Below are 27,963 nucleotides of genomic sequence, written 5' to 3' on the forward strand. Positions count from 1 at the left end.
ACGGCTACTTTTTATCCCCCTTACCTGCACACAGCTCAACTCGCAGGCAAAACCTTTATAATATTTGCCATTTGACTAGTATACGTCTGAAAATATTCTCCAAGCAAGCTTTATAAAGCCTTGCCAGTCTAGTTTCCGACCGTAATCCCGGTTCGTTTGCAATACTTTCCTTCAAGTTTTCCAACGTTGATATAAGAAAAATATTGAAAATATGAGATGTTGGATGCTAGGTAGGTATAAGGTATGTATTTCCTTGGCCTACTAAGTGTATGTTAAAGCTTGTATTTCGATGTTTTTGCAGTAAGCGGTTTAGATGAAAATCAAACTGAGTTTAGAATATCGATACGCTTTATGGAAACTTTTGAGGAGCAAGCATTTGGCATTAAATTCAGAATATCTGGGAAGATTTTAATTCAATCCTGTTAGCCAAAACAAAGAACGTATGATCGGTCATGATCTAAACATGCCACATTACATCGTATCTCCATAGTTTGGTCTTCTACATAAAACAAAATAAGTAAAACAACAAGTAATATTTTATAAACAATGGGCTTTCTATAATTTACTTTTAATCATTCTATCAGACATTAACACTAAAAGCCAATCACAAAAAACAACTCACTATCAGACAGCAGAAATCAAAACACTCATCTAACGGAGCGCAATGTTCAGCATGCAAGCAATTAACGAAATAATTGCAGACACAATTAAAACGTGGCTCTCGACTACTCATACAATGGCTAGATTTCCCACACTGTGGCCGATAGTCGCCCCTTGTAGTCTTAGAGCCCACTTGCGTTTAGAGCGAACCAAATTTACGTCATGTCTCGAACAAGACTCTTGTTTGTAGATTGGTCCGGGTCGTATGTAAACTAGATTTACGTCATGTCTTGTTTGTGGGAGACTCCTAAATAACTAAGATATTTACGGTGCATATAAAAGTTTTCAAATCAGCTTTACTTTAGCTCATTATTTTCTGTTCGAGGTTAATGACGGCATTCATATAAAAGGCTAACGACCTAAGGATAATTTTGAACATAAACGTGGTTATAAAAGTAAAAGATTACAGATTTTGTTCTTCCTTATTTTTTATAAAATCATTGTAAGTTCAACTTTAAAGTACCCAGTCTAATCTAGGCGAAGGAGACATCCACTTCGACCATTTCACCATTACACTATAACGAAAGTCTGGCATACTCAAGCTCTCCGTCTACAACTATTGTCTACTACCATCGTTATCTTGTATCGTGTCGGTGAACTTGCCACGAATTGCTGGGACGCTATCTGGGAAGAAAGTCGTAAAATAAAACATATTTGAACACTAGCAAATGTACGGAGTTTTCAAACAAAGTCGTTTTATGAGGGAAAGGCGAAATTGAAATTAATCACTTTAGAATAACATTTTCTACTACTAGTATTTTCTGCAGTACTCTCTCCATGACTTTCGTTTATCTGTCTCGCCTTTTGATTTCAATTAGACATTATTTTCTACGTTTAATTACTTGAGATTTTTTCTCGGAACTTTATAACAGCTTAACTTTTTTAGATATATTGTCAGGCACAGATGTTCAAATCCAGTTCAGCGATTAAAGTTGATGCGTTACATTTTTTTTACTTTGAAAACCTGTAAAAATATAAGTAGGTGTTCCTTTGGGGTCCAGTTCAACAGCTTTCAAAATCAAACAGAGAGCCACTATTTCATATATTTATGAATGAATCTCCAAATATAAATCTAGAACGACGACCTTGAACGTCACCCATCTTCGTGAATGAAGGGAGACCATTCGGAGGTATCGACCGCGACACTATTCGGGATGAACAATCGTGTCAGCGAAATGTCACATCACGCCTCAGTAAAGGTTGATTCTATTCTTAATTCATTCAGTATAATTGAATTAGATAGTAAAGATAAAGTACTTTTATTTAGTAAAGCGTAGGTCTTAGAATTATGTTTTAGAGTATGGGACACAAAAATTGAATTAAAGAAGTAGGATAAAAATATTGTATTGGTCATTCCTGATTCTGCGGGTTTTAGAGTGTAATCCCTGTCAATACTTCTTTGATTGGTAATTCAAGATGCAGTGTTTCAAGTGGAGTTCATATGATGTATATATTTTGCATAAGCCCCAGGTTGTCCTGTTAACACTTTCACTTATTTGCTTGTTTACTAAATTCAGTACTTTTGACTTAGTTTGACAGTCTAAATAGCCCATGACCTGTACCTAAATCTTCATCTATTATCCTTTGGAAGTACAGCACACTTTCAACTCCTCTTTCATCCCTACGGAGCTATCTGTCTTTAAGGTTTAAACTTTCTTATGGGTTTGGGAATTGAGGCAAAGATCATGGTGTGTAAGTTCGTAAGTAAGCTGGGTAACTAAATATTAAAGAAGTCCATAATATATGCAGTTGTTGGTATTTTTAAGTTGGTTTACCGCTTAATTAAACAAAGCGCTTTTATGTATTACTGACAAGTATTAATAAGTAATGTTACAGATGATTTAAATGGTTGTTTTTTGTATCTTTAACTTTTTATCTTGGTGTGTTATTAAAAACCGTTTTATTTATAACTTACAACTTTTCGACATTATTCCTATTTCGTAAACAAAACGTCATTCATATTTATTTTATACGTAGATTCAAAGTTACTGAAGATAACATATGAATTTTAAACGTTAGAGAGTAGCTAAGTGAAATGATCAGGCCGTGGGCCGGTCATCAATCTTCAGTGAAAAAGATGAATAACCTACGAAGGTTTGGACGTTGACTTTTTTAAAAACAAGCACTGGCTTATCTTCATATATTGTAGATAAAATTGAAAGAATAAATTAAAACAAAACTGAAAAAAAAGAGGTAAACTTGTTTTGTAATTATATATCTTATTTTGTAAGTTAATAAAACTTTAAATAAATCAATGTTTAGGAGCTTAAAAACACATGTAAAATATTAGCTATTTGCATATTAAATTATTTATCATTATAGTACCTGATATCCTTAGCGAAACGTAGGTAGGTAATACCTAATTCATGAAGATTTTTTCAAGGTATGTCGTGTCTTCACGAGTGTATTATTTATTATCCAAATATAAATCACATGAAAAACACATCACAAATCGTGTCAACGATAAAATAAAATAACATAAAAAAATAAAAAATGTATCTCACGAACTTTATTAAATCAAAATGGAGTTTCCGTGTATTACGTTTGTAATATAATAATATCATACTTTTCACGGAGTTCTGGGAAACGATAATTCTGTTTTGAGACGGCCTTCAACTCCATACAGTTGAGGATTACAAAGATATGAGCTTGAGGCGTCTGAAATCCGATCTTGGGATCGATTCCCGGATCTTTGTTTGTATTGTTAGATTTATGTATGAAAAGGTAGTTGTTTGAAAGAGCTTAATGTTTCAGACATTATGATGGTGAAATTATCGTAGCTTTTTCTCCAACTGTGTTGGGGTCGGCTTCCAGTCTAACGAGATGCAGCTGTGTACCAGTACCTACCAAGGAGCGACTGCCTATCTCCTCCTCAACTGGTATCCACCAGGCAACTGGGTTGCCTATAATAACCCTTGGTAAGACTGGTCGTTAGACTTACTGGCTTCTGACTACCTGTAACTAATTATGTTCAAATGTGATGGTTAAATGTAGGAAAATAAAGCCATTATACACTGTTTACTTAATACTAGCGGTTCGTTAACTAACAGGCAAAAAGAAATGACCACATATTGCAGTTTGCAACCAACATTAAATTTATTCCAAAAACTTAAAAAAAAACGAACAAAAGAGTTCAGAAAACTATGCTAACTAACGAGAATGTTCTTCTACCTTTCCAAATTTTAATAAACTTCGAAGCTGACATACTTTTCGAATTCAAATTCAATAGAAACTACGTTCAAGCTAGAAACCAGAGACGGTGAAAGTGCATTTATTTTCGCAAACGAATATTGGATCGAGTTTTTTAACGAATATTAGGTTCATAAGTTTGGATTTTAGTTACATGAAAATTATTTAGTATGCTAGATTGTTATTGTGGTTTTTAAAACTAAATGAGTGATTGTTTAGAATATAAGGTAATTATCTAAAATCTAAAATATCAACCTCTTTGGCAGTCGTTACGGGTAAACAGAAGCCTGTAGTTCTGACAACCAGTATTACTTAGGAGTATTTGGTTGCAGTCGCTCCTTTTAAAACACTGATATTTAAACAGTGATGATTTAAAATACCTATCAACCTCGTGGTCGTCCTAGTTTTGGCTTCCATATGAGCATCATAACATTAGCATAATAATTAGTGAAATTAATTACAAAATCCATTAACGATATAGACACTTCGCAATCAGAACGTCGAGGCATCTTTAATAACTTAATGTGATGAAAAAAATTAATAAATTAACTTTTTCATTCCATTAGAACACGTTAATTTGGTGAAAATCTAATTATGCGAAAGCTATTCAAAAGGTCAGTCTTTCGGATTAATTTATTCGAAATTTTTGGGCCTGAATTAATTGAAAATTGGATCAAATTGAGTTTGATGAGTTAATTAATTCAGTAGATAACAGATATAGCCGCGGGTTTATCTAAAATGTACCTAGTATAAATGTTTAATTAATGTTTGGGAGTATTTTTAGCCTAGTCTATACTAAGTTAGAAAATAAATAGAGCCTAACTGATTGACTAGCTATTTATAAAAGTTATTAACGCCATAACGCGATATCTACATTACCTATATTATACCCAATTGTGATTTACTATCAGCAAACATGTGTACTTTGGACACGTAGATAAAATAAAGCTATTTTAGGGCCTCTTATCCAAAAGGGTTTCACCTGTGTCAGATAAAAAGTAGGCTTCTTCTTTAAATGGGATGTTAACGTAACAGTGATTTATTTGTATATACTATAGTTCCTAAGATTAGCGCGGTTAAACAAAAACATATTAAGTTAGTATAGATCGGCACTAACTCAACCAGGTTATACATTCTATATTTTCCGATCATACAAGTGTAGTCAACTAGGAAATATATAAGTTAAAAACACAACTGGAAACTCTTTCATAAAGTTTGTTTTTATTGAAATAAGGCTCGATAATGAAACCGCCTGTAAACATCGGGTATGTAATAACGACTCACTGAACTGGCCTCACACCTCTGTTGCCATTCAGATGCACGACAGTATAAATATAAAGACATAATCAGTATGAATCGGTAAATATGCAATATATTGTTTTATTTTGTGGTACCTACTTACTCATGTGATAAAGTGATTATTTTTATGTAGCTTAATTAAGAACCTATGTAATTGGAGTGATATAAATGGAAAAGTTTATAAGTACGCAACATGAACCCTTTGGGTCGTGTGACTGGTAAAAGCAGTCTGCTAAAATCTACTTAAAGTAAAGTTAGTCTAATTGTACCCCTAATGCCGTTATGTCTGTTTTACTGTAGGTAGTGTAAGTACCTACTATTATAATTTTTACTTTTATAATATCTTACGTAATTTAGACTAAGGGAAGAAAAATGTTATTTGGAATTCCCATTACTTATCCTCCATTAATCCCTTTCAAATGCTAATTAAACGAACAGTGTCACACAATAGATAAAGTTTACACAAATAATGAGGTACAATTTAATTAATTAATTGGAAGAACAAACGCGAGTCGTAACAATAGATCGCAACAGTTTACAGCGAAAATATAGCCTGTAATCCCCGGCCTACGGGTTGACCATATAGCAGGGAGAAACAGTAAACCAACTGCGAACAATCATCCAAGGATCTTTCATAATAAGAGTAATTTCTGCCATGGAGCGCATTGAACATTGATTTCGTAAAGGACTGTTGCAAGCGGTCTGCGTCCAGCGACTACTTGCTTTTATAGGGGCTCACAAAAGTTAGTACTAGTTTTGCGATCGCTTAATAGTTTACAACTAAACGTAAAGAAAATGATGGCATTAAGAGATAACCCACCTGCGCAGGACATATGATATTATAAAGCCAAAGCATTTGCAGGCACAGGTGCACTCTCTATTCTCTCACACTCCTGCTCCGATGGGAATTCAAACCAACACGACCACTCTAGAAGTCAAGATCACTAAAACCACCATCATAATAGAAGTGGTACTTCTATATTTCTCTGTACCATGACAGTACCATAGTGGAAGCTTCAGTGGTTCGCTAACTCAGGGCCGCGGCGCGCGTGTTTCACTTGTTTCTGCCTATGTATGTGTCTGTGTTGTGTCTCTTGGATTCAATTCAACCTGTATTATAAAAAAAGGTATGTATACATTTTTTTTATTGTTAAATATGGTTAAGGGGATTGTGAAAGATGAATGGAATTGGTCGGTGGTTTTATTTCGGAGGTAAATTGTATGGAAATTGTTCATGATATGATATTTCAATAAGGTAAAAAGTAGATAGATGTATTATGTACCTCTAGTATGTATTTACTGTTTAGTGTGCAATAAAGAATAAGAATGAATGAGAATAGATATTTATTACGATGTATTTTTATCACAATGATTAATGAGAGTGATAAATGAAAAAATATTTCGACTGAAGTGAATTTGTATTTATCTAAGTATTGAATTCATCAACATAAAATATTTTTAAAGTAAAAGAGATACTTATAATATTGAATATGTTTTAAAATTATGTGTATTATAAGGGTTAACATAGATTTTAATTATAGAAAGTATTTCCACGGTCAGAAGCTACTTAATGACCCGTGCAATATTTGACCATTATTAGGACACTGCTCCTTCTATTTCGAAATACTTTTTTTCTACCAAAATTTTAATTTAATGTAGAGGAAAATAGTAGATCAATTACTTAATTTTCTTCTATGAATAAAACAAAACACTGTAGCTCAATAAAAAAGAGACATTAGAAAACTATCAAATTACGTCCACTTTTTAGTTTATTCCTTTCGATATATCAAAAATTCTACCAAAAAGACAATTAAGGTAGCTTTCATTAGAATCACCGTTATTACAGCAATCGATAATATCAATTTGTCAAGGGAAACATGAAAATATTCCCTGCTGTGTCTCGGGAATTGGGGACGCTCACAAAATCGCCTTTAGTTCGTTTTTATAGGCAAGGAGTATTGGGGCGTAGTCTGAAAGACTCGGAGTTTGAATTCTGTTCGTTGTTTATTTTTGACTCGCACTTTTCTGTTTCAGTTAAATTATAATATGAATATCAGACATATTATTGTCTCATTTAAATATTAGTGGTCCTTGTGTTTATGAAATTACATACATATTTTGTAGTGTGACTCTACCTTGGGCGTTACTGGTCCAATTTGAAAAAACCTAAAACAAATAGTGGTTACTTACCTACTTGTTGAAATATAAATTTGTGATGGGACTCTTATATCAGTTACCAATGCATTCTCAGTCATAACTCTTCGACTGTTGCATGTATCTAAATGTACATAGATTATCTATAGAAGCTTTTTATACCTGCACATTTGAGTTGATTTTTAGAGAATCACTTAAACTTTATGAAAGAACAAGAAAGATGGCCCCACAGCGATATTAAATCTCACAAAAACGTTTGTCAAATCTGGTAAATCACTTTCTTACCCGACTGTATCTACCTTGAATCTTTGAACATTTCAGCTTCCTATTTTATTCGCTCGTGAGAAGATCTCTCAAGATGAAACTTCTAATTGATTAAACACAGATTGGCGTTTACATTAGCAGATAAGTCTAGTTCACAAGAGACCGTTTATTTTTACTAGACCATTCATTATATGGCATCCATGGTATGACGTATGTTAACTAATGGGAGTTCACACGCACCGAAGGTCAGATTTACCATAATCATAGAGTAATTAAGATATAATTCTATTATAGTTCAATGTTTTATAATATTGCTTTGTTTTTTCCTTAAAGGATAAAGCAGAGATTTTGCTATTGTATTGATATGTATCTAGGTATTGATTCCGATATAATTGGTAGGTACGTAATTATGTAGTTTGAACAGAATTGTTACATAGAAATCTGTTTGTATCAACCCGATATTATTATTATAGCTTTGATTAACCCTAGGGTTTAGTAGCAGGATCTCATTTGTAGTCGCGTTTTCTAAGATACACAAAACAGAGTGACTGAGAAATTGGTTTATTAGTTTTAATTTAAATATTTTGGTCTATGAAAACTGGCAACAACGAATTCTCTATGTCCTCATCCCGCGTTAAACGTGGGAATGTCAAACACAACTTTAGCTTGGAAAATTAATTGAAAAAAAAAGTATTTATTTGAAAATCTTTATACAAATTATATAGGTTCAATTTAATTTATACTAAAGAGACTTATATTTTCTTCTCATCGATTCTAATCCCTTTGTGGCTTGCGTGCACTTGAGTATAATATACCTGCCAGCTAGACTATTACTTTATAACTACGTCGGTACTAAAAGTCGTCTATATTGACCACTGGGGATTAACAAGAACAATTTTGCACTAGACCTTAGTAGAGAAAATTTCGATTAGACAGAGTTGTAAAGTGCATGTACATTTGAAGGTTCGTGATTTGATATCTTTATTAATACTATAGATGCGAAAGTAGGACTGTCTGTCATGTTTTCACGTTAAATCTACCGAACACAACAATTCTATAATTATTTTATAAGTATAAAGAGTCCGTTCGTCTGTTTGTATCTATGTCTGAAGGCACTAATCTCAGTAACTGGGTACTTATCCGTTTTCAAAAATTCTTTCTGTTTTAAATTCCCCCTTTCTTTATCCATCTGAGTGAAGAAGTTTCCACGGGACGCGGGTGAAACCACTGCCAGAAGCTAGTCCATTAAACATAAGTCTTGTATGTGTGAAAAAGCCGATGACATATCACTGTGTTTACATACTACTACAACTATAAACTGAGAATGTTTACAGCTCCACAATAATTAGCCTAATGAATCAGTTAAACCGACTTTTCTTAACCGCACATACCGGCGCGCTATTTAATTAAACCTGGTTCAAAGTAATGGCTTTTCGGATAATATACGGTTCTATTTGTGTAGTTAATGTCACTGATGTGGTTTTATTATGGGTAAGAATTTGTTTATACAATCCTTGAGCACAAAATACATAGGTACAGAAGTCAATCTCATGTATGTACTTCACTTTTCATGCCTAAACTCGGCGGTCGCGCTAGGGTTGTCAACTTTTTTATGCGCATAAAACTAACGTGGTAGTGGTACTCGTATCTAATTATTTATTTATTGTTGAAAATAAAACAGGAAAAATGAAATATAAACCAATAATAATAAAATATTTGATGTGGCATAGGTACAAGAGGTTAATAAACACTTTCAACGGAAATTAGTTTGAACGAGATACCGATCTTTTTCAGAAACAAATTTATAATTTTGTTATTCAGACGTATATACCATAAAACACTATGTAAAACAAAGTACCTCTTTACTTGCGAACAATTTTTTTTTTGTATGTAGGTAATTGGTTGGTACAGTCCCTAATCTAAGCTTGCTTCTACCTACAGAAACCTTGAATGCGAGTCCGACTCGCACTTGACCGGTTTTATTTCGTCTACCTTACAACATACTCTCGCCATGATCACAAAAATTATTAACTCCTACTACCTAGTAATAATCTTTGAGGGTAGGTTGGCAGGTTCGCCTGGGTCGACACTAGCAAAACTTATTACGGCATTGGGCCAGAGACCGCCGGGGCTTACCTGCCCACCTAATTGTACATACTGCGTTTATTAAACGAACCATCGAAATATAAGAAAATAAGTAGGTACATTACATACTATAGGTACTTACCCCTCTGAATCAACCGGCAGGCTAAAAAACGACAGTTCACTGTTTATTATTTATTGTATTAAAACAACCGTCCACTGAACAGTTACAATACGACATTTTTGTTATTACTTTTTCTTTTGTTATTAAAATTAAAAATCAAATTACAGTTAGATATCACAACGCGTGCACATTTATCTACCTTGTGTGTGACGCGCGTATCTCAAGAAAACGGCAGCCGCGCTCGCACTGTTTTGAGTTGTTTTGAGACAGCGCGTCTGTGAACACGCACACATAGACACCTATGTCTGCGTGACTCGAACGCGCTTTGTATGTAGATTGACTTCTGTACCTATGTATTTTGTGCCTTGAGGTAAGAAATACAAGATTTGAAGTAGTTGATCTCTTAGAGAGATTCATAACTTTTATGGAACTATCAAAAATGGTCTCTATGCAATTTGTATGAGAATGTTAAATATGACGTCACAGATTTTTCAAAACGATGAATAAAAGTGATATTATTTTAATATGCTTTACCAAATGAATATTGCAAATGATTTTATTTTCCGGTACATAAGCTTTTTAAATACTTTGAATATAATAATAAATAAATGTTTTTCAGTAAATCGGCTTAAAACTAAATTCCATATACATATATTAAATTCGATAGGATTATTTCAACCGAAACAACATTCAAATTTATCAGAAGGTATTGAAATAAATAACGAAATATAAAAATGGCGGCTCCGATACCCGCCGTCCATTACCAGAAAATTGCTTTTTTCAATAAATATTCAATGTACGCAGCATAACTGCGTTGGATTGATTAAATTCTGTTTACTTGCAGAAACCTGGTCGTGGGGAGGAATAACAGGGCTTACGATGTATTCATTGTAACCATTTTTTCTCTGTAAATATAGTACACTAGCATCTGCCCACAGTTTCATTCGCGTCCCTAAGCGGCTGCTCCGTACATCTGTTTATAAAGTAACCATTATACTTTTTCAGGCCCTAGACTATCTGTGACCCAACGTCCAGTGGTTTTTGGCATGAAAGCCCGACAGTAACACAGACAGACAAAATTACTTTTTAATTGATACCTCAACCATAACAAATAACCTGCCCTTAATTGTATTACCTACGTATAACCTATTTCAAATACACACATAATACCTATCATAGATACTGTTTCCAAATATCCGTCGGTAAAATTAACACTAAAATGCCAATACAGACACTTGTTCTGGGGATCTGCAAATGGATTGGGATAAAGCCAGAACAATGACTACACGATGTAGCAATTTGTACAAAACCACGGTATATACCTACATAGCTAGACTTGCTTACGAAGACATTGAGCTAAACTATTTCCAATAATTTTAATATTACAATAGATAACAGAAAAAGACTCTTAAATTATCATCATCATCATCATACCGCTTTCCCAAAGTTGGGGACCGGCTTCCAGTCTAACCCATCACAGCGATCAATGTGTTTTACATGGGACCTATCTACGGAACATCTATGGAACGGCCTATCTGACTTTCTTAACTACCTCAAAAACCGGTGCAGAATCTACCCAAACGCCATACGTTAGGTACTGTCTAGACCGCATCTCTACAGTGAATTTTCAAACCTGCATACCATCTTCTGTTTTGTCTCAAGTTGATTTTCCTCAAAATGTTCTCGCTAACTGTAAACCTATCGGCACAGCAATCAAGGAAACCTGGTATTCCATGTAATTCTGTATCGTAAACAATCGGTTGCGTATGTATATCCCAATATACAGGGGGTATAAATAGCTTTACATACGGAATTAAGGCGGATAGTATGCTGAATTTCGCTTCATAGAAATGTGTGTAATCTAAACATAGGTGTGGCAATCAATTTTCGGAGTAATGTGTTGCTAAGTACTTGTGTAGTTTATTTTTGTTTTTTAAATAGTTTAATGGGGGCGTTGAAAGGTAAAATTATATTTCTACTGCCTGTATATGTATTTGTAACAAAAAATTTGGTTATTATTATATTAATTGGTATTTTTTTGACTTACTGGGATATTGTAGCTTACAAAAGTGAAAGAATTTTTTACATCAGTTCCGTAGCTTCGGAGCCTTTACAAAAGTAACTCCATAATTATCATGATGATGATGATTTATCATTATAATTATATAATAAGTAGAAACAACCAAAATGTACTGTACAACCATACTGTATGCAAAATATCATTGAATTAGTGTTTACGATAGTTTAAAATAATACAAGGGTCTGTTTACTGTGGATCGCTGACATGTTTTACGAGGTGCGTGGGCGCACGCTCGCGTTAGACAACCACTTAACAACTGTTTGTGCGCCATAGAAATAATGTATGACCGTTTAGACTTCGCGATTTACTAGTGGTGGTTAAAAATAGGTAAGTGGTAGGTATGGGTTTCGTTTGAAAGGGTTGGTATTTACACCATAATATGAAAATTAAAATGACTACAACAGTTTGTAAAACAACCAACAAAAACTTTTTCAAAAATATTCTACCAAATTCAGTAACTAAAATAAATAAACCTAATACTTAAGACTGACATATACTATGCTGAAAACCGTTCTACCAATCTATTGATAGACGCGCACAAACATACAGATCAAAATGAGAACCTCCTTTTTTTGAAGTCGTTTAAAGTCGGTAATAATGTTCTCGCCAAACTTAATGGCCAACAACCGACTTCCGAGCTCTGTAGTATACCGTAAAATGAGGCTACTTTGCTCCATGAAGGTAAATATGCTCCAAATTTAAAAAAAGATTATTTCGATTAAATCTCTTAATATACGGAGATGTTTAAAAATTTTTGAACGCGTCCGATATATGTTTTATAAGATTGGCAACACTGAATAAGCACTTCCGGTTTTTGACATTTCTTTTCTTCGTTAGCAGCCATTAACAACAGACGAGCGATTCTTAAAAAAAAAAATAGTCTGCAAAATCCACCTTCATCGACGAATATACTCAGATATTTGAGGTAAGGAGAGTTTAATGTAAGTAGGTATGTAATTAGCTAACAATTTCAACTAATATTTAGAAAATATGTGCATTAATTTGGATTTCTAACCTCTTTTACTTTCTTGTGCCTACTTTGCGCCATGTTTGGGGATATTTTGCTCCTGGAGCAAAGTTACAATTGAAATTGCGTTTGAATACTTGCTAATAGTAACTGTCACATAGCTCATACTAAATTCAAATAGTTTTTTTTTTTTTATAGGAAAATGCCTCGGAATTATGTAAGGAAAATGCCTAAAAGAAATTATAAAAATTATTCACAAGAGGCTCTTCGAGATTGTCTAGCAGCAATAGAAAATAAAGAATTAACGCAAAGGAAGGCTAGTGAAATATATAGGATTCCACGAAGGACTATTATAAACCAAATTAGGCTCTTACGACGCAACGAAACACCAAGGCCGCCTGGAGCACCTACAACATTCACGGAGGAAGAAGAAAAAATTTTCGTATCGTGCATACAAAAATTGAGCGAGCATGGTTTTCCTCTTACAAGTTTCGATTTGCGTATTGTAATACAATCTTATCTGGACAAGATTGGGAGAAGAGTTCCCAAGTTTAAAACAACTGCCCAGGCTTGGAATGGGTGTCGAGTTTTTGAAAAGAAATGCTGAATTGTCACAGCGCCTCGCTGCTAATATAAAGCGCAGTAGAGCTGGCACTGATCGGGAAACTCTTTCAGATTATATTCAAAATTTAGCAGAGGTGTTAAAAGATGTTCCACCAGAAAATATTTGGAATTACGATGAGACGAATTTATGTGATGACCCTGGGCAAAAAAAGATTTTGACGAGAAGAGGCACCAAATACCCCGAAATTATAAGAGATACATCCAAAGTTCTACATCGATCATGTTTGCTGGAAGTGCTGAAGGAGAATTACTTCCGCCATACGTCGTCTATAAATCTAAGCAGCTATGGAATACTTGGACAGAAAATGGGCCGAAAAATACTCGCTACAATTGTAGTCCTTCCGGATGGTTCGACATGAACATATTCAATGACTGGTTTTCGCACTTGTACTGCCAAAGCTCAAAAACAGGAAGGCCCTAAAGTCCTCATAGGCGACAATCTATCGTCACATATTTCGGTAGATGTTCTTAAAGCTTGCAAAGAAAATAACATACGGTTCGTGTGTCTTCCTCCGAACAGCACCCACTTGACGCAACCACTCGATGTCGCCTTCTTTCATCCAATGAAAGTTGCATGGCGGAAAATTCTAACGACATGGAAGCAGTGCGAACAAGGCATACGGGAAAAAACTGTTCAAAAGAGCAGTTTTCCAGTCTTACTTAAAAAACTTCTTGCGGATTTAGAAGAAAATAGAAAAGAAAACTTAAAATCCGGTTTCAGGAAATGTGGGATTTATCCGACCAATGCAAATGCCTTATTAGAGAGATTGCCTAAACCTGTTGATAAGACTGCGGCAGAAAATTCTTTTTGGAAACACTTCAAGCCAAGAGAGTGGAATGGACTGGAGGCGTTAACCCGAAAAGACGACGAACGAAACTCAACATAGTTCCGGGAAGAAGTGTCACGGAGCTGATAGACAGTTCACTGGCGGACAAAGAAAACGAGGAGCCATGTCTTGAAATGGAAGCCCAGGCCTCGACTTCAGAACCTCGTCGTACAAGAATTCATAGCGACAGTACATATGCCGAGAGTGAAATATCTCTTCATGACTCTTCAAACGATGAAACAATGAATGATATGCTGGAGACAATGTCAGAAGAAGAGACAACCGTAGACAATGCCAGGGAAAGTTCTAAAACAAAAAAATTTAAACCACTCATAAAGGCCGAAGGAGAATATGTAGCTTTCACATACGAAGGGGAAGTCTTCCCAGGCATCATCACGAAAATCAATGATAAAGGACCGTACATATCCTCAATGAAAAGGTCTCTCAAATATTGAAATGGCCAAAACCAAAGGATGAGATCCAATACACTTGGAATGAAGTTCTTGGATGTATATCTGCACCGAAGAAAATTGGTCGACGTGAATTTTATACTGTTCCTGATCTCGATCAAATTTGGGGGACCTAAGATCTCAATAATTATTAAAAATATGATTGTTCATCCTCATAAGTTTTTTTAGAAGGTATTTTTAGTTCTTTTTTTTCACGTTTCTAATGTCTAGCGTTAGAAATTCTTATTTTTATGTTATTTCTAAAAGTTTACATGTTTCTAGAGATTTATGTAGCCTTTGGTGGTTTTGATAGTTTATTAGACTTAAGAGAAAATGATTCTAAGACTGATTTATCTGAAAGTACAAATAAAAAATGTTCCTTATGTTGTTTATTTTGAGTTTTATTTCATTCAAACTACATCAGTATGACGAGAAAGACTCAAAAGTTGATGCATCGCTATTTATTTTTGGAGCAATTTAACAGCTGAGGCTGTTAACTTTGTCCCTGTTTCTTAAATGTGCCTGTTTTAGTACAAGTTAAATGTAGGAGCAATGTTTCCGAAAGGGTGGGTAACATTGCTCCACTTTTAAATAAAAAAAAATAAAATAAATAAATTAAATAATTATGTTTGTCATTTTAAATATTGGATCCAGAAGGATCAATGAGTCATGTAAAATTTTCTGAAAAGCCGTATCAAAGAGGTATTTTGCGTGAGTAACACATATTAAATTTTGGAGCAAAAACCGGAGCAAAGTAACCTCATTTTACTACCTATGGACACCTCGTGCACCATTTACATAGACATTTGATCCTTGAACAATGCACTCGAAGAAAGGTCTAAGTAAGAATGATAACCGTAAAGGTCACAGAAGGCATGTTTTCTTTTTGTGGACAATAATACTTAATAAGGGATGTTTTCATCCCTCATTAGGTTTGGTGGACATCTGGTATATTAATGGAGTGGGCGTTTATAAGGAAAACGTAACTTCGGAACAATATTAAACAAAAATGTTTTTCTTTTGTTTTTCTATGTAGTCTCTTCCATGAAAATTCGTTATTAAGTGGTTATTGAACGAATTATGCACATACAGCCAGATTGTCATTGAACATCTTCTGAAGTCATTAGTTTTACCTAGAGGTATTAGGTTGTCCGGGTGACTTGGTTGAGTACGTCAGATAGGCAGTCTCTCCTTGTAAAAAACTGGTACTCAGCTGCATCAGGTTAGACTGAGGCCGATCACGACATAATTAGGAAAAGGCTAGGCAGATGATGATGATGATAGTGAATTTACTAATTAGGCGACTATGTGCCTTTTCTATTGTAGCTCCACATTCCTTTATCTTCACACACTCAACCCAGATTTCAACATAACCAATGATAAATGTTTACCCATTCAACAGTACAAATACAATGAAACAACCGACACAGACGTCGACACTTAACAGAATACATTGGAACTGAATTATTTTAACAGCGCCAAATAAACAACAATTTCGGAGTCGTAAATAGTGAATAATCCTAAGGGTTTGTACAGACCAGCTGTATAATGCGTAGTTAGTAAGTATACAGAAACGATACTTCAGTTTCTAATGTTCGAGTATAAAACGCGTGATCTCCCGCATCCGGATAAAAAGTATCCTATGTATGTCCTTGCTCATTCTGTAAACTATCTGACTTTAAGACTTTAAGAACGATGCACGTAAAGGATTTTTTATGCTTTTCAGTGCTATTCAAATTCATTTTCTTTTTCTTTGTTAAAAGTATTTTTAAGATTTCACAATTGGAGTAAGTACGCGATACGTAGCCGTGTCGTTAAGAGTAAAATTCACAATTATTTATCAATTTGTATTACGTAAACAGATCATTCAAATTGTATTATGTTTTGCATAATAATATGCACTATGAGGCGATTATATTTAGCTATTATATATTATACTAATGGGTTTATTTGCTTATCATAATACATAGTACATACATAGTAATATTGTTTGTTTAGCACTAAGGTAATTGATATTATGAGAGTTTCGATTTATCGGCATCATTTGTCGTAATTAAGTAAATGTAGTAATTATATTCATTTAAATAGTGCAAGTATGGATTATATCGCTGAATTTAGAAAATTTCCGATTTTACTAGCTTTCGAATGAGAGCCTTTCATGAGGCTTTCACCTCTACTTAGAGTTTCATGAGGAGACGGCAGCGTAATAAGAACTGAAATATACACAACCATCATTTATATGCTTTAAAGTTTCACTAAACTCAGATCTCTTATATTTCCATTTTATAAAATATAATATTTCAACGTCTTTTATATAATATTCCCGTTTTAAATAATACCAGCCACCTCAGCATGGCGATTCTATCTCTATTCTTCCAAGAAACGACAAAGCTCTTTCTTTCCCACTCGACATGTCTTCTACCCGAGCATGGCGCGAGCTGTAGACTTACGTTTCTATCAAGAGAAACACTTTCCATAGCAACGGATAAGTAGCTAGTGATGGGTCGTTCTGCGATGAATTTACGTTTAGTTAGCCAAAAAAAATGTGTCAATGCACTATTTTTCACGCATGAACCTATACATAAACTCACGTAACTCAAAGTAACAACAAAACGTATTCATCGAACTTATTTTTTATCTGTGGAACTAAAATGGTTCATGTTTGTTTGTTTACAAAAAACGATTATTGTTGTTGATTTTACGTATTTAAATATTGATGATTACTGCGTGCGGCAAGGAAAAAGTAAGTAGATTTTGTGATTAAATAAATAAAGTACTGATTATTCCAATAGTTGTGTGTAATTAATCCAAACGAACATAATAATTATCCATACATACGATGAAAAGAACAAAGGAAAATAACATAATAATCTCAATAAATGGTGATTGGTGGCATAGTCTGATGAAAACTTTGCCATGCACAGTTCAATGCGTTCCTCACTGTTATCTTGCTTCCCTATATTATTGTCCGAAGTGTTTTTACTTTCGTCGTTACAAAACCTGTTTATTTACAGCGTACGAAGTCCCATCCAATAAACAGAGAAGATAGTATCCCGATCTATTGGGAAAAGAAGGCCACGATAAAGACCGTCCGTATTCAAAAGCTGCTGAAAAAATATGGAAAAGAACGAGTTCTTGGCATACAATGCTGACACGAGAAACATTCTATTAGTAAGTGTCTTTAAATAATATTCATTTACTAGTAATAGTTCTCCAGACTTGTTGGTTTCATTCTAGCAAAACTCTCATGCTTTGTTTTCAAAGTATAATTATGGCAATAATAATTATAGTACCTATTTGTTGCTTGTGTGATATAAGCAACAACTCTTAAGATAAAAAATAAAATGAGACAATCATTAACACAGAGGTAAAGGTTTATTTACATAAAATTAAGGCTACAGATAAAGTCATTTATTCAAAATAGGCTGAAAATCAGCAGCAGAAGCGGTGGAACAAACTCCCCAGCAACTCAATTCTGTCTGTATGGTTTCAAGAACTGTTGATATACAAAGATATTCATAATGTTGCTCTTCTGTGAGTTGCAGCTTGTAGTAAGCTACCGCTAAGGTCATTAGTGTGTCTCTCTCTCTGCCTTTCTTCGGGAAGAGTTGTAGCATAGGCACCCTGCAAAAAGAAATAACTGTTTGGTAAAGAGTTTTTACAAGAATTATTTTACAGTATAATAAAAGAATAACATACTGATAGTGACACATTATCAGCATTCTTATTGATGTCATGAGTCAAGACCCTAACGCATGACTAGAATCCCCTGAAAATGAATGTTAATTTAATTTTGTGTTCTTGTTTCAGATTACAAAAAAAGGATGCTAAATGACAACTGGGTCGTCAGTTTACAAATTATAAATTATTGAAATGATATCATTTAATAAAGAATGTGAATATTAAAATCATAATGGTTGTTTATTTAAAATGTCATTTTTTCCTTAGCAGATAAAACTGTCCAATTCTAGAGTCATATAGCCTGCGCAGTTTGTTCTTAATGAGAGAACTATTGAAAATTGATTGTTTATGAACTCTGTCAGGATAATTGGCATTTATGTTCAGTATTTTGCACTCAGTATCTACAATCTGAAATAGAGGTTATATCTAATATTAGGTATCATCATCATCATCATCATCTCAGCCATAGGACTTCCACTGCTGAACATAGGCCTCCCCCTTTGATCTCCACAGATACCTGTTGGAATATATTAGGTATACTAACCTTGTATTCACTGCAAAAACAAATTGCTTAAAAAATTTGCTAACAGTGGTTAGTAATGTAGAGTTGTTGCTTATGTAATGACCTAAGCAGGACCCGAACAAAGAACCTGCAACAATAAAGCTTTGTTAAATATTTTTCTTCTGTTTAATTATTTTCTTGCAATGAAGGGCAATACCTAGCTATGGTGACCACCCAGCCTTCGGCCCTAGATTAAGTCTGTACGCACACATGTATAATGTGCTGACTATAATTCTAAGAACTTAGGTAGATAAGTCGCCCCACCGGAGATGTTGCGCCGAGATGGGTCAGACAGTAGATTAGTTTTTTTACAATTAAAAGTACCTCAGAATCGGTAACACGCTTTTAATTTGTCTCCCGAAATTCCTTAGTAGTAATACTTAGTAATTTCAATAGTTTCCCCGCTCCGGAAACTAGAGTGGCGCAGCCGGTAGGATTTCGCTGTTATATTCCTAAATTCTTCGCGGTTTTAAATTCGTCGCGTGTCTCGAGGACGAGCTGCACGATAGCTGTGGGAATTTAAGGACGAGTGAAATCCGACGAACCAAATAAATTACTCTTGGTGCGTGTGGGCAAACAAAGGAATACCAAGGATGAGAGTAGCAGCTGGCTGGTGAGTGATTTTTTCGCCAATCCATGTTCCTCTATCCCCCAATACTTAATACCTACATTATTTTGAGATTAAACCTCTCTCATTATAACGTGTTCATTTAGATTATTGGCTTATCTCATTGTGTTCTATAAATAGAACCGACATAGAGTAGTTAAACTTTCAGAGACGCCAATTAATTGTTATCTCAAGTGTATTCTTTGCATTGATATTTTTATAAATGTGTTTTATTAAAAGTAATAAGTAAAGTGTATGTAATTCTACACCTAATATAAAAAAAATATATATTTTATACATTAATATTTTTAATTTTATTACCTAAACTATTACATACATTTTGCGTCTAATTATTTTCTGATTTACGTGTGTTATGTTTGAATTGTGTTATCTTGTGTGTTTCATAGCATAGTCAATTGTACTCTCACGAATTGTTTTATCTGTTCCGTTCTCTACTCTGTGAACATGATGACTTCAGTGACTATTGAACAAATACCCAAAGAAATTATTCAATTAATACCTTTGTATAATGGTGATAAAAGACAGTTAAATCTTTATTTGCGAAAGTGTCAGTATGTCCTTGACCGATATAAGGGTAGCCACGAACAAAATCTTTACGTTTATAATGTTTTAACTAGTCGATTGAGAGATGACGCCGCAGCGCTCTTATCAGAACGTGAAGATATTGTGACATGGTCTGCTTTTAAAGATCTACTTATTCAACATTTTGGAGACCCGCGTAGCGAAGCGTGCATTAATATCGAATTAGAATCCTTAAAAATTAAATCCGGTGAAAGTTATTTAGAATTTTGTAATAGAATCCAAAGTGTTCGATCATTATTGATGTCCAAGGTCAACATGATTGAGGATACTGATTTGAAGAGTGCAAAGACAATTATTTATAACAATACGGCCTTGAATGTGTTCTTATACAATCTCCCAGAGAATATGGTTCGTATTGTAAGGCTTAAGGCACCCTCTAGTTTAGAAGCGGCCTTGAGTATAGTACTTGAGGAAGTTAATTTCTTAGAGCAGTATAATACTAGGAATCGCATTTACGGTCAATCTAGCAGTTTCGGATCAAAATTGGTAATGACGCCAGCGGGATACAAACCTTTATTGCCAAATAATATTACCACACCTAAATTTAATTTCGGTATTCCACAGAATAAATTCAATCAGCCCCAAGGTCAATTACCAAATGCATTAACATCACGCCCCAAGCCTGGGTACTTACCCCAATCTCAACAATTTGGGTACAGGCCACCCCAACAATTCGGGTACAGGCCACCTCAACAATTCGGGTATAGGCCACCTCAACCATTTGGGTACAGGCCACCCCAACAATTAGGATACAGGCCACCGCCACAGTTTGGCTATAAACCGTTGCAACCTCAGCAGTTTGGTTACAAATCCCCCAATAATTCTAATACCCCACAAATACTAAAACCTCAAACGCAAACTACTGATGTGTCTATGCGAACAGCCCAACCTAAATCGAATGTACCACAAGGTTTCAATTTAAATGAATTGTCTGCTGACGACTATGAGCCTTATTACAATAACTATTACTCTAACTATGACGATGACTATTATGGTGACTCAAATGAAATTAATTATCATGACGAGACTCATGTTGACTATGAATTACAATCAGAAAATGAAATTCAGGCACTGGATTTTCAGGAGAGTGCCTCGACGGACAAGAAATCTTAGAATTAAATTTTGACTCTAATTTAGAGCTACCGTATATTTATGTAGAAGAGATAGACGCAAAAATGATGATAGATACTGGTAGTATGAGATCGTTCATTGGTCCTACAAAAGCATATGAGTATTTTTACGACTATATACGTAATGAAAATTTTCAGGTGGTTAGTACTCATGCTACTAGTAGACATAATGAAGTAATAGAAATTCCTCTTCTACCTACCTTTGTTAGTGACGATTGGCATAAGTTCTATGTATACGAAGTAGATCCACGGTATGACGGGCTTATAGGTAACGACCTTTACAGCAATTAGGTGCAATTATTGATCTAAAAGAACGAATCTTAAAACGAATTCCACTTGTATTCCAATAATCAATAATAATTTAAATTATAAAATTACTGTACAGCCACGTTCAGAACAACGATTTAAATTGCCAGTAGATCAATATTCAGGTGACGCTATTCTTGACTACCAAGAATTTCGAAATGGACTACGAATGCCTAGTGCTTTAGTAAACTGTGATAGTGGATACGCATTTACAGTAATTCAAAACACTTCAGATTGCCCAAAACAACTGACTATTTGCCAACCTTTCACAGTAACGCCATATGAAAATACAGAATACAACATTAATTTTACTACGACCAATACTCCTCTAGAAATTGACAAATTACTTGAAGAAAATTTAGATAAATTAAGACTCGATCATACCAATGGCGAAGAACGTGAGAAAATTTATGCACTTTGTAGGGAATATAAGGACATATTCTACTGTGACCAAATCCCCCTTACGTTTACTAATCAGGTTAAACATCACATACGTACCAAAAATGAAGATCCTATATACATTAAACCCTATAGACAGGCACCTTTCATCCAAAACGAAATAAATAATCAGGTAGAAAAATTACTTCATGAAAATGTTATACAAGAATCTCATTCCCTTGGAGTGCTCCAGTTCACCTTGTCCCTAAAAAGAAGGATGCGTCTGGTGAAATTAAATACAGGATGGTAATAGACTACAGACGACTGAATGACATAACCATAGACGACAAATACCCCCTACCTAATATTAATGACCTTTTCGACAAACTAGGAAAGAGTGTGTACTTCACCACATTGGATCTAGCAAGCGGCTACCACCAAATAGAAGTAGAAGAGAAGGATAGACAGAAGACAGCTTTTTCGACGCAAAATGGCCATTTTGAGTTTCTCAGAATGCCGTTTGGACTTAAAACCGCTCCTGCTACCTTCCAACGGACCATGGATAATATTTTGCGTGGTCTGCAAGGACTCCACTGCATGGTATACTTGGATGACATAATAATTTACGGAAATAGCCTTGACGAAATGATAAATAAATTAAGAATTGTATTTGACCGACTTAGAACAACTAACATGAAAATTCAATTAGACAAATCTGAATTTTACGCAAAGAAGTGCTCTACCTTGGACACACTATAACTAAAGACGGGCTAAAGCCTAATGACGACAAAATAAACGCTGTATTGAATTACCCGTTACCAAAGACAACGACAGAGATTAAGAGCTTTCTTGGACTTGTAGGTTACTACAGACGTTTTATAAAAGATTTTGCAAAAATTACTCAACCATTGACAGCCTGCTTAAAAAAGCGCAACAAAATTGTTATTGACCAGAAATACATAGACGCATTTAACAAATGCAAGGAACTCCTGACACATGCCCCACTGTTACAATACCCTGACTATGACAAAACATTTATACTGACGACCGACGCATCCAATGTCGCTCTAGGCGCTGTGCTGTCACAAGGACAGATTGGCAGTGACAAGCCCATTGCGTATGCTAGTCGTACCCTCAGTGATACAGAATCACGTTATAGTACCATCGAACGTGAACTGCTCGCTATAGTGTGGGCAGTAAAGCATTTTAGGCCCTATCTGTACGGTAGAAAATTCTATATATATACTGACCACCGTCCCTTAACTTGGCTCCAATCTCTTAAAGACCCTAGTAGCAAACTCACACGTTGGCGGTTACGTTTGCAAGATTACGACTTTGATTTAATTCACAAAACGGCAAACAAAATACAAATGCAGACGCTCTGTCCAGAATAAAAATCAATGCCTTACTCACAGACGACGAAAATCAGTCTCTAGCAGTTAATATTGATGAGAAGGAAGATAAAAATCTAAATGAATGTGCAGATAGTAAAGGTTCATCAACAGTAACGATATCTGATTCTAGTCGAACTATGACCTGTAGTCCTATAGATTTTTCCGACAATATTAGAGAAGTTCACTACGATACAAATGAGTATCCAATACGATCAGTGTCCAGTAAGTCGAACGAAACCGTTCATTCCGCTGTAGAATTAGAATCAACCGGTATACCTATTTTACATGAGGCGATCGACACCAAGCCGAATCAAATCTTAATATTTTCATGGTTTAAAAATCAAATGCATGTTAAGAACCTGTCACGTGACAAACAAAAGATATTAGAAGTTTTCCTGCCAAAAGATAATCCGCAATTAGTAAAGGACTTTTTAAAGGAATACATACAGCCAAAATTAAAATATTTCATTTATTTTGAGGAGAATGAACATCGGAAACTATTTAGCAATATAATAATTGAACTATTCAGAAAGGGAACTATTAACCTATTTGAATGTACAGAAAGAGTTATTTTGTAGAAGATGAAGGAGAGCAAAAGGCACTTATACTTAAACACCATGAAGGAAAGACCTGTCATAGAGGCATAAAAGAAACGCTAGTTAGGCTCCGTAGAAATTATTATTGGAATAGAATGCAGGAAACTGTAACAGCCGTCATAAACAGTTGCGATGGGTGCCGTAGAATGAAATATGATAGGAAACCCATCAAACCTATATTACAACTAACACAAACCCAAGACGCGCCTTTTCAAGAGCTATTTATAGATCTTTTTAGTATAGAAGGTAAAACTTATTTAACTATAATTGACGCATTTAGCAAATTAGGTCAGGCAATCGAAACTCAGGGAAAATCAACTCCCGAAGTAACTAGAGCACTGATGAAATATTTTTCGTATTACGGTACACCCAGAAGAATAAGCTCAGACCCCGGAACCGAATTTAATAATGAACTAATTAAGGAATTTTTGAATTTACATAAAATTGATTTCCACATTGGAACCCCTAATAACCCCAATTCAATGGGTCTTATTGAGAGGTTCCACTCCACTATAATAGAAATTTACAGACTGGCCAAATACGAAAAACAATGTACTGATGCGGCTTCGGTTATGACTTATTCTGTTCTGGCATACAATCACACTATTCACTCAGTCACTGAACTTGCACCATTTGAAGTTGTCTTCGGACATACCGACTCAAGCAGTCCGTTTAGCATAGAATTAGAAAAACGTTATTTCCAAAAATTAGTAAAAGATCATGCAAAAGAATAAAAACATTATACGAACACTTAGCAGACAAAATGGTTAATATTAAAGAAAAGAATAGAGAGAGGGTGGTGAAGGTGAAATAAAGTTTAAAAAAGGAGAAATTGTTTTCGGTAAAGACATAAATAAGCGTAAAAGTAAGGATAAGCCCCGATATATAAAAGCTGTAGTAACAGGCAAAGCAGATAAAAATATTTTACCTATAAAAATAGGAGAAAGGGATACCAAAATTCCTATTAAAATATAAAACGTCCTCCACAGGTGCGGCATATTATTGATGACAGTCACGATGCTGTCGCTGGCCCTTCATCTGCAAAATCTTGAAGGTAATCCAGGAGTTTTACCGGTGAAACAAGGTCATGCATATTTCCAAACTGATCAGTGGACTATTGTAAAGATCATCAGCCTAGATCAAATTTATACTGACCTTAACTACATCTCTACCAACTATCAAGCGCTTTGTAATTTAATTGATTGGAATGCATCATACTCACAAGAAATTATGACTATTAAAATGCATACAGATTCCATACGTGATTTAACTGTAGAAAAATACCAACAGCTTATACCATCCAAACGATCTAAACGAGGACTCATTAATCCACTGGGCTCTATTATAAAAATTGTTACCGGTAATTTGGATCATGATGATGCGTTGAAGTATGATAATCTCATTTCTAAATTGAATCAAGGTCAAATCACTATATCTAAAAGGTTAACATTGGTCTCTAAAATGTTTGACAGTTTTATTAATGCCACTGAAACTATTGAACAGAATACAATTAACTTCCATAACAGGTTAACTAAAATTGAAACATTAATTAAAGATTTAACTGCTCAGCAAAATAGTTGGATTTTTCTGACGTACTTAACTGGGTTGTTCAATGTTTTCATGAGTAACTTTCGTACTATATTTATTAGATTAAGTGAAATCGAAACTGCACTTGCATTAAGCAGAGTCTCTATTTTACATCAATCAATTGTTAATTCTTCAGAACTTTTATATCATCTTAAATTAATATCCGAATATGAAAGCTTAATATATCCTCCCGCCGAAGCGAACTTGTTAAAAATAGAAGAGATTATATGTGTTAAATCATTTATTAAAAGTAATCAAATAACGTTTATAATGGAGATACCACTTACCGATAATGTTACTTATAACTATTATAAGATTTACTCCCTACCAATTTTCCATGACACCGAAAATAAGACCCTAGCTATTTTCCCCAAATACCCTTACCTATTGGCGAAAGAAAATAGATACTCACCAATCGCAATACCGTGTAGACCATTCTCTGCCGGTGCTCGCTTCCTCTGCACTGCAGACAACAGGATCCCCTTCTATGAACTTACCTGTGTCGAACAGCTTATGAATTTCGAAAACGACCTTACCCTTTGCAAACAACATCCAATAGAAATCGAACAGGTCAGAGTCCAACAAGTCGCTAACAACAACTGGATCCTGTATAGTGAAGAGAAGACCACACTAACAGAACGATGCAAGGATGAGACCAGTAGACAATTGGTATTTGGTACTTACCTGATGACCATCGAAGAACCCTGTGAGGTGGAGATTCATGGCATACACATTAATCATCGTATCTTCATAGAGTCCGATGTGGTGAAAAGAGTACCAATCATCGCCTTACCTCAGTTACGCACTAACGCACAGCTATCCAGTACACGTGCACTTGATATGAAGGGCATAAATCTAGACGAAGTGAAATATATGGCGTATTCGTTAAAACATAGTGAAGTGATCGAAAGTGTTTTTGATAAAAGGGACAGTAGCTTCAGTGCGTCCTTGGTGTACGTGACCTTAGGTTTAGTTATTTTAAGTATTTTTGTATTTTCCGTTTATGTTGTTCGGCTCAAATTGCTGAAATACACGTGTTTCAAGAAAAATTATCGGAACCAATCTAAAATCGATTCTCCCGATAATTTTCCTCTTAAGGTCGGAGGAGCTATGGTGACCACCCAGCCTTCGGCCCTAGATTAAGTCTGTACGCACACATGTATAATGTGCTGACTATAATTCTAAGAACTTAGGTAGATAAGTCGCCCCACCGGAGATGTTGCGCCGAGATGGGTCAGACAGTAGATTAGTTTTTTTACAATTAAAAGTACCTCAGAATCGGTAACACGCTTTTAATTTGTCTCCCGAAATTCCTTAGTAGTAATACTTAGTAATTTCAATAGTTTCCCCGCTCCGGAAACTAGAGTACCTACATAATAGACAAAATAATCTTAGAAACAATAATAAATGAATAGATCTTTCTATATTTAACTTATCTATAAGGACGAAAACTTTGTCATATTTTTGGTTGGAAAGCACAACGAAATAAAATAGACTGTAGGTAGGTACTTACATTGATATGAACAGGCAGACCCTAAGATATCCTAGGAGACAGATTCCGCACAAATACTGCACCATCTCTGCACATTTACGTTTTCAATGTCGAGAGGCTTAACACTCGTATAGCTCGTTCTTTGAGCTTTACACTGATTCTTCTCAGCATAAAAACTGACCACATGACGACGGTAGAACCCCGACATACTTTGTAAATGCTTTTTGAGATCTTAAAATTATAATAATATTCTTGTCTACTCTTGTCTAGGTCCGATGAGATGTAGAGTATTTGACATTTCATATAGAAAGTTATATCTACTCCCAAATGTCAAAAGTAGAGAAAATATAGTCGTCATGCTCGACGCGATAGACACATGTCGACGAAGAAAAGAAACATTTCTTTTCTCGATGTCAAACATCGCCATGCTCGGATCGATAGAAATCTTTCTTCAATCTGTCATTTTGTCGATTCTTCGGTAGACAAAAGCTGTTTCTATGGCGGTCATGCTAGGCCCGCTGTTCGTATTACGGGAGTCATTTTTGATCATTATACCGTCGTGGAGCGGGAGCAATATATTATGAGCCCGAGTGTTTGCACTTTATATTGCTATTTTTCAACTTAATGCCTTTTTATAAAAGAAAGTTTCATTTATAATAAATAGTGGACTGTAACCCTGAAGGTTTTCTTAATAATGTAAGTGACAGATATGCATTTAAAAAAAACTAATTTATCCATTACAATACAACTATTAGAGAAAGTGACCATCACTTCTGCAGCAAAAAAGGCGGATACCCGAGTCAATAATTTAATTATTGTCAATAATTACAGTAAAAACAGCTTGTCATACTAGCGGATTTTCTACTCGATTTTTCACTACGGCAATGCTTGCTCAGAAGAGCGGTTTT

The 27,963-nt window shown here is 34.8% G+C and overlaps 2 protein-coding genes across 2 annotated transcripts in view; both read left to right on the forward strand.

Moving 5' to 3' along the window:
• Window positions 1-6,175: 6,175 nt before the first annotated feature.
• LOC110369835 (neuroglobin) overlaps window positions 6,176-27,963 on the forward strand; it is a 100,233-nt gene continuing 78,445 nt past the window's right edge. The window contains exon 1 of the mRNA XM_021325402.3: window positions 6,176-6,275. The gene's annotated coding sequence lies outside the window, so the exon portion shown is untranslated. The remainder of the gene's footprint in view (window positions 6,276-27,963) is intronic.
• LOC135117957 (uncharacterized) lies at window positions 19,361-26,848 on the forward strand. The gene is made up of 2 exons (XM_064038631.1): window positions 19,361-19,575; window positions 24,966-26,848. Exons 1-2 carry the CDS (start codon window positions 19,556-19,558, stop codon window positions 26,704-26,706), a joined length of 1,761 nt encoding a protein of 586 aa, XP_063894701.1. The 5' UTR covers window positions 19,361-19,555; the 3' UTR covers window positions 26,707-26,848.

This window comes from Helicoverpa armigera, chromosome 16 (assembly GCF_030705265.1).
Source record: "Helicoverpa armigera isolate CAAS_96S chromosome 16, ASM3070526v1, whole genome shotgun sequence".
In the NCBI taxonomy this organism is placed as follows: Eukaryota; Metazoa; Arthropoda; class Insecta; order Lepidoptera; family Noctuidae; genus Helicoverpa; species Helicoverpa armigera.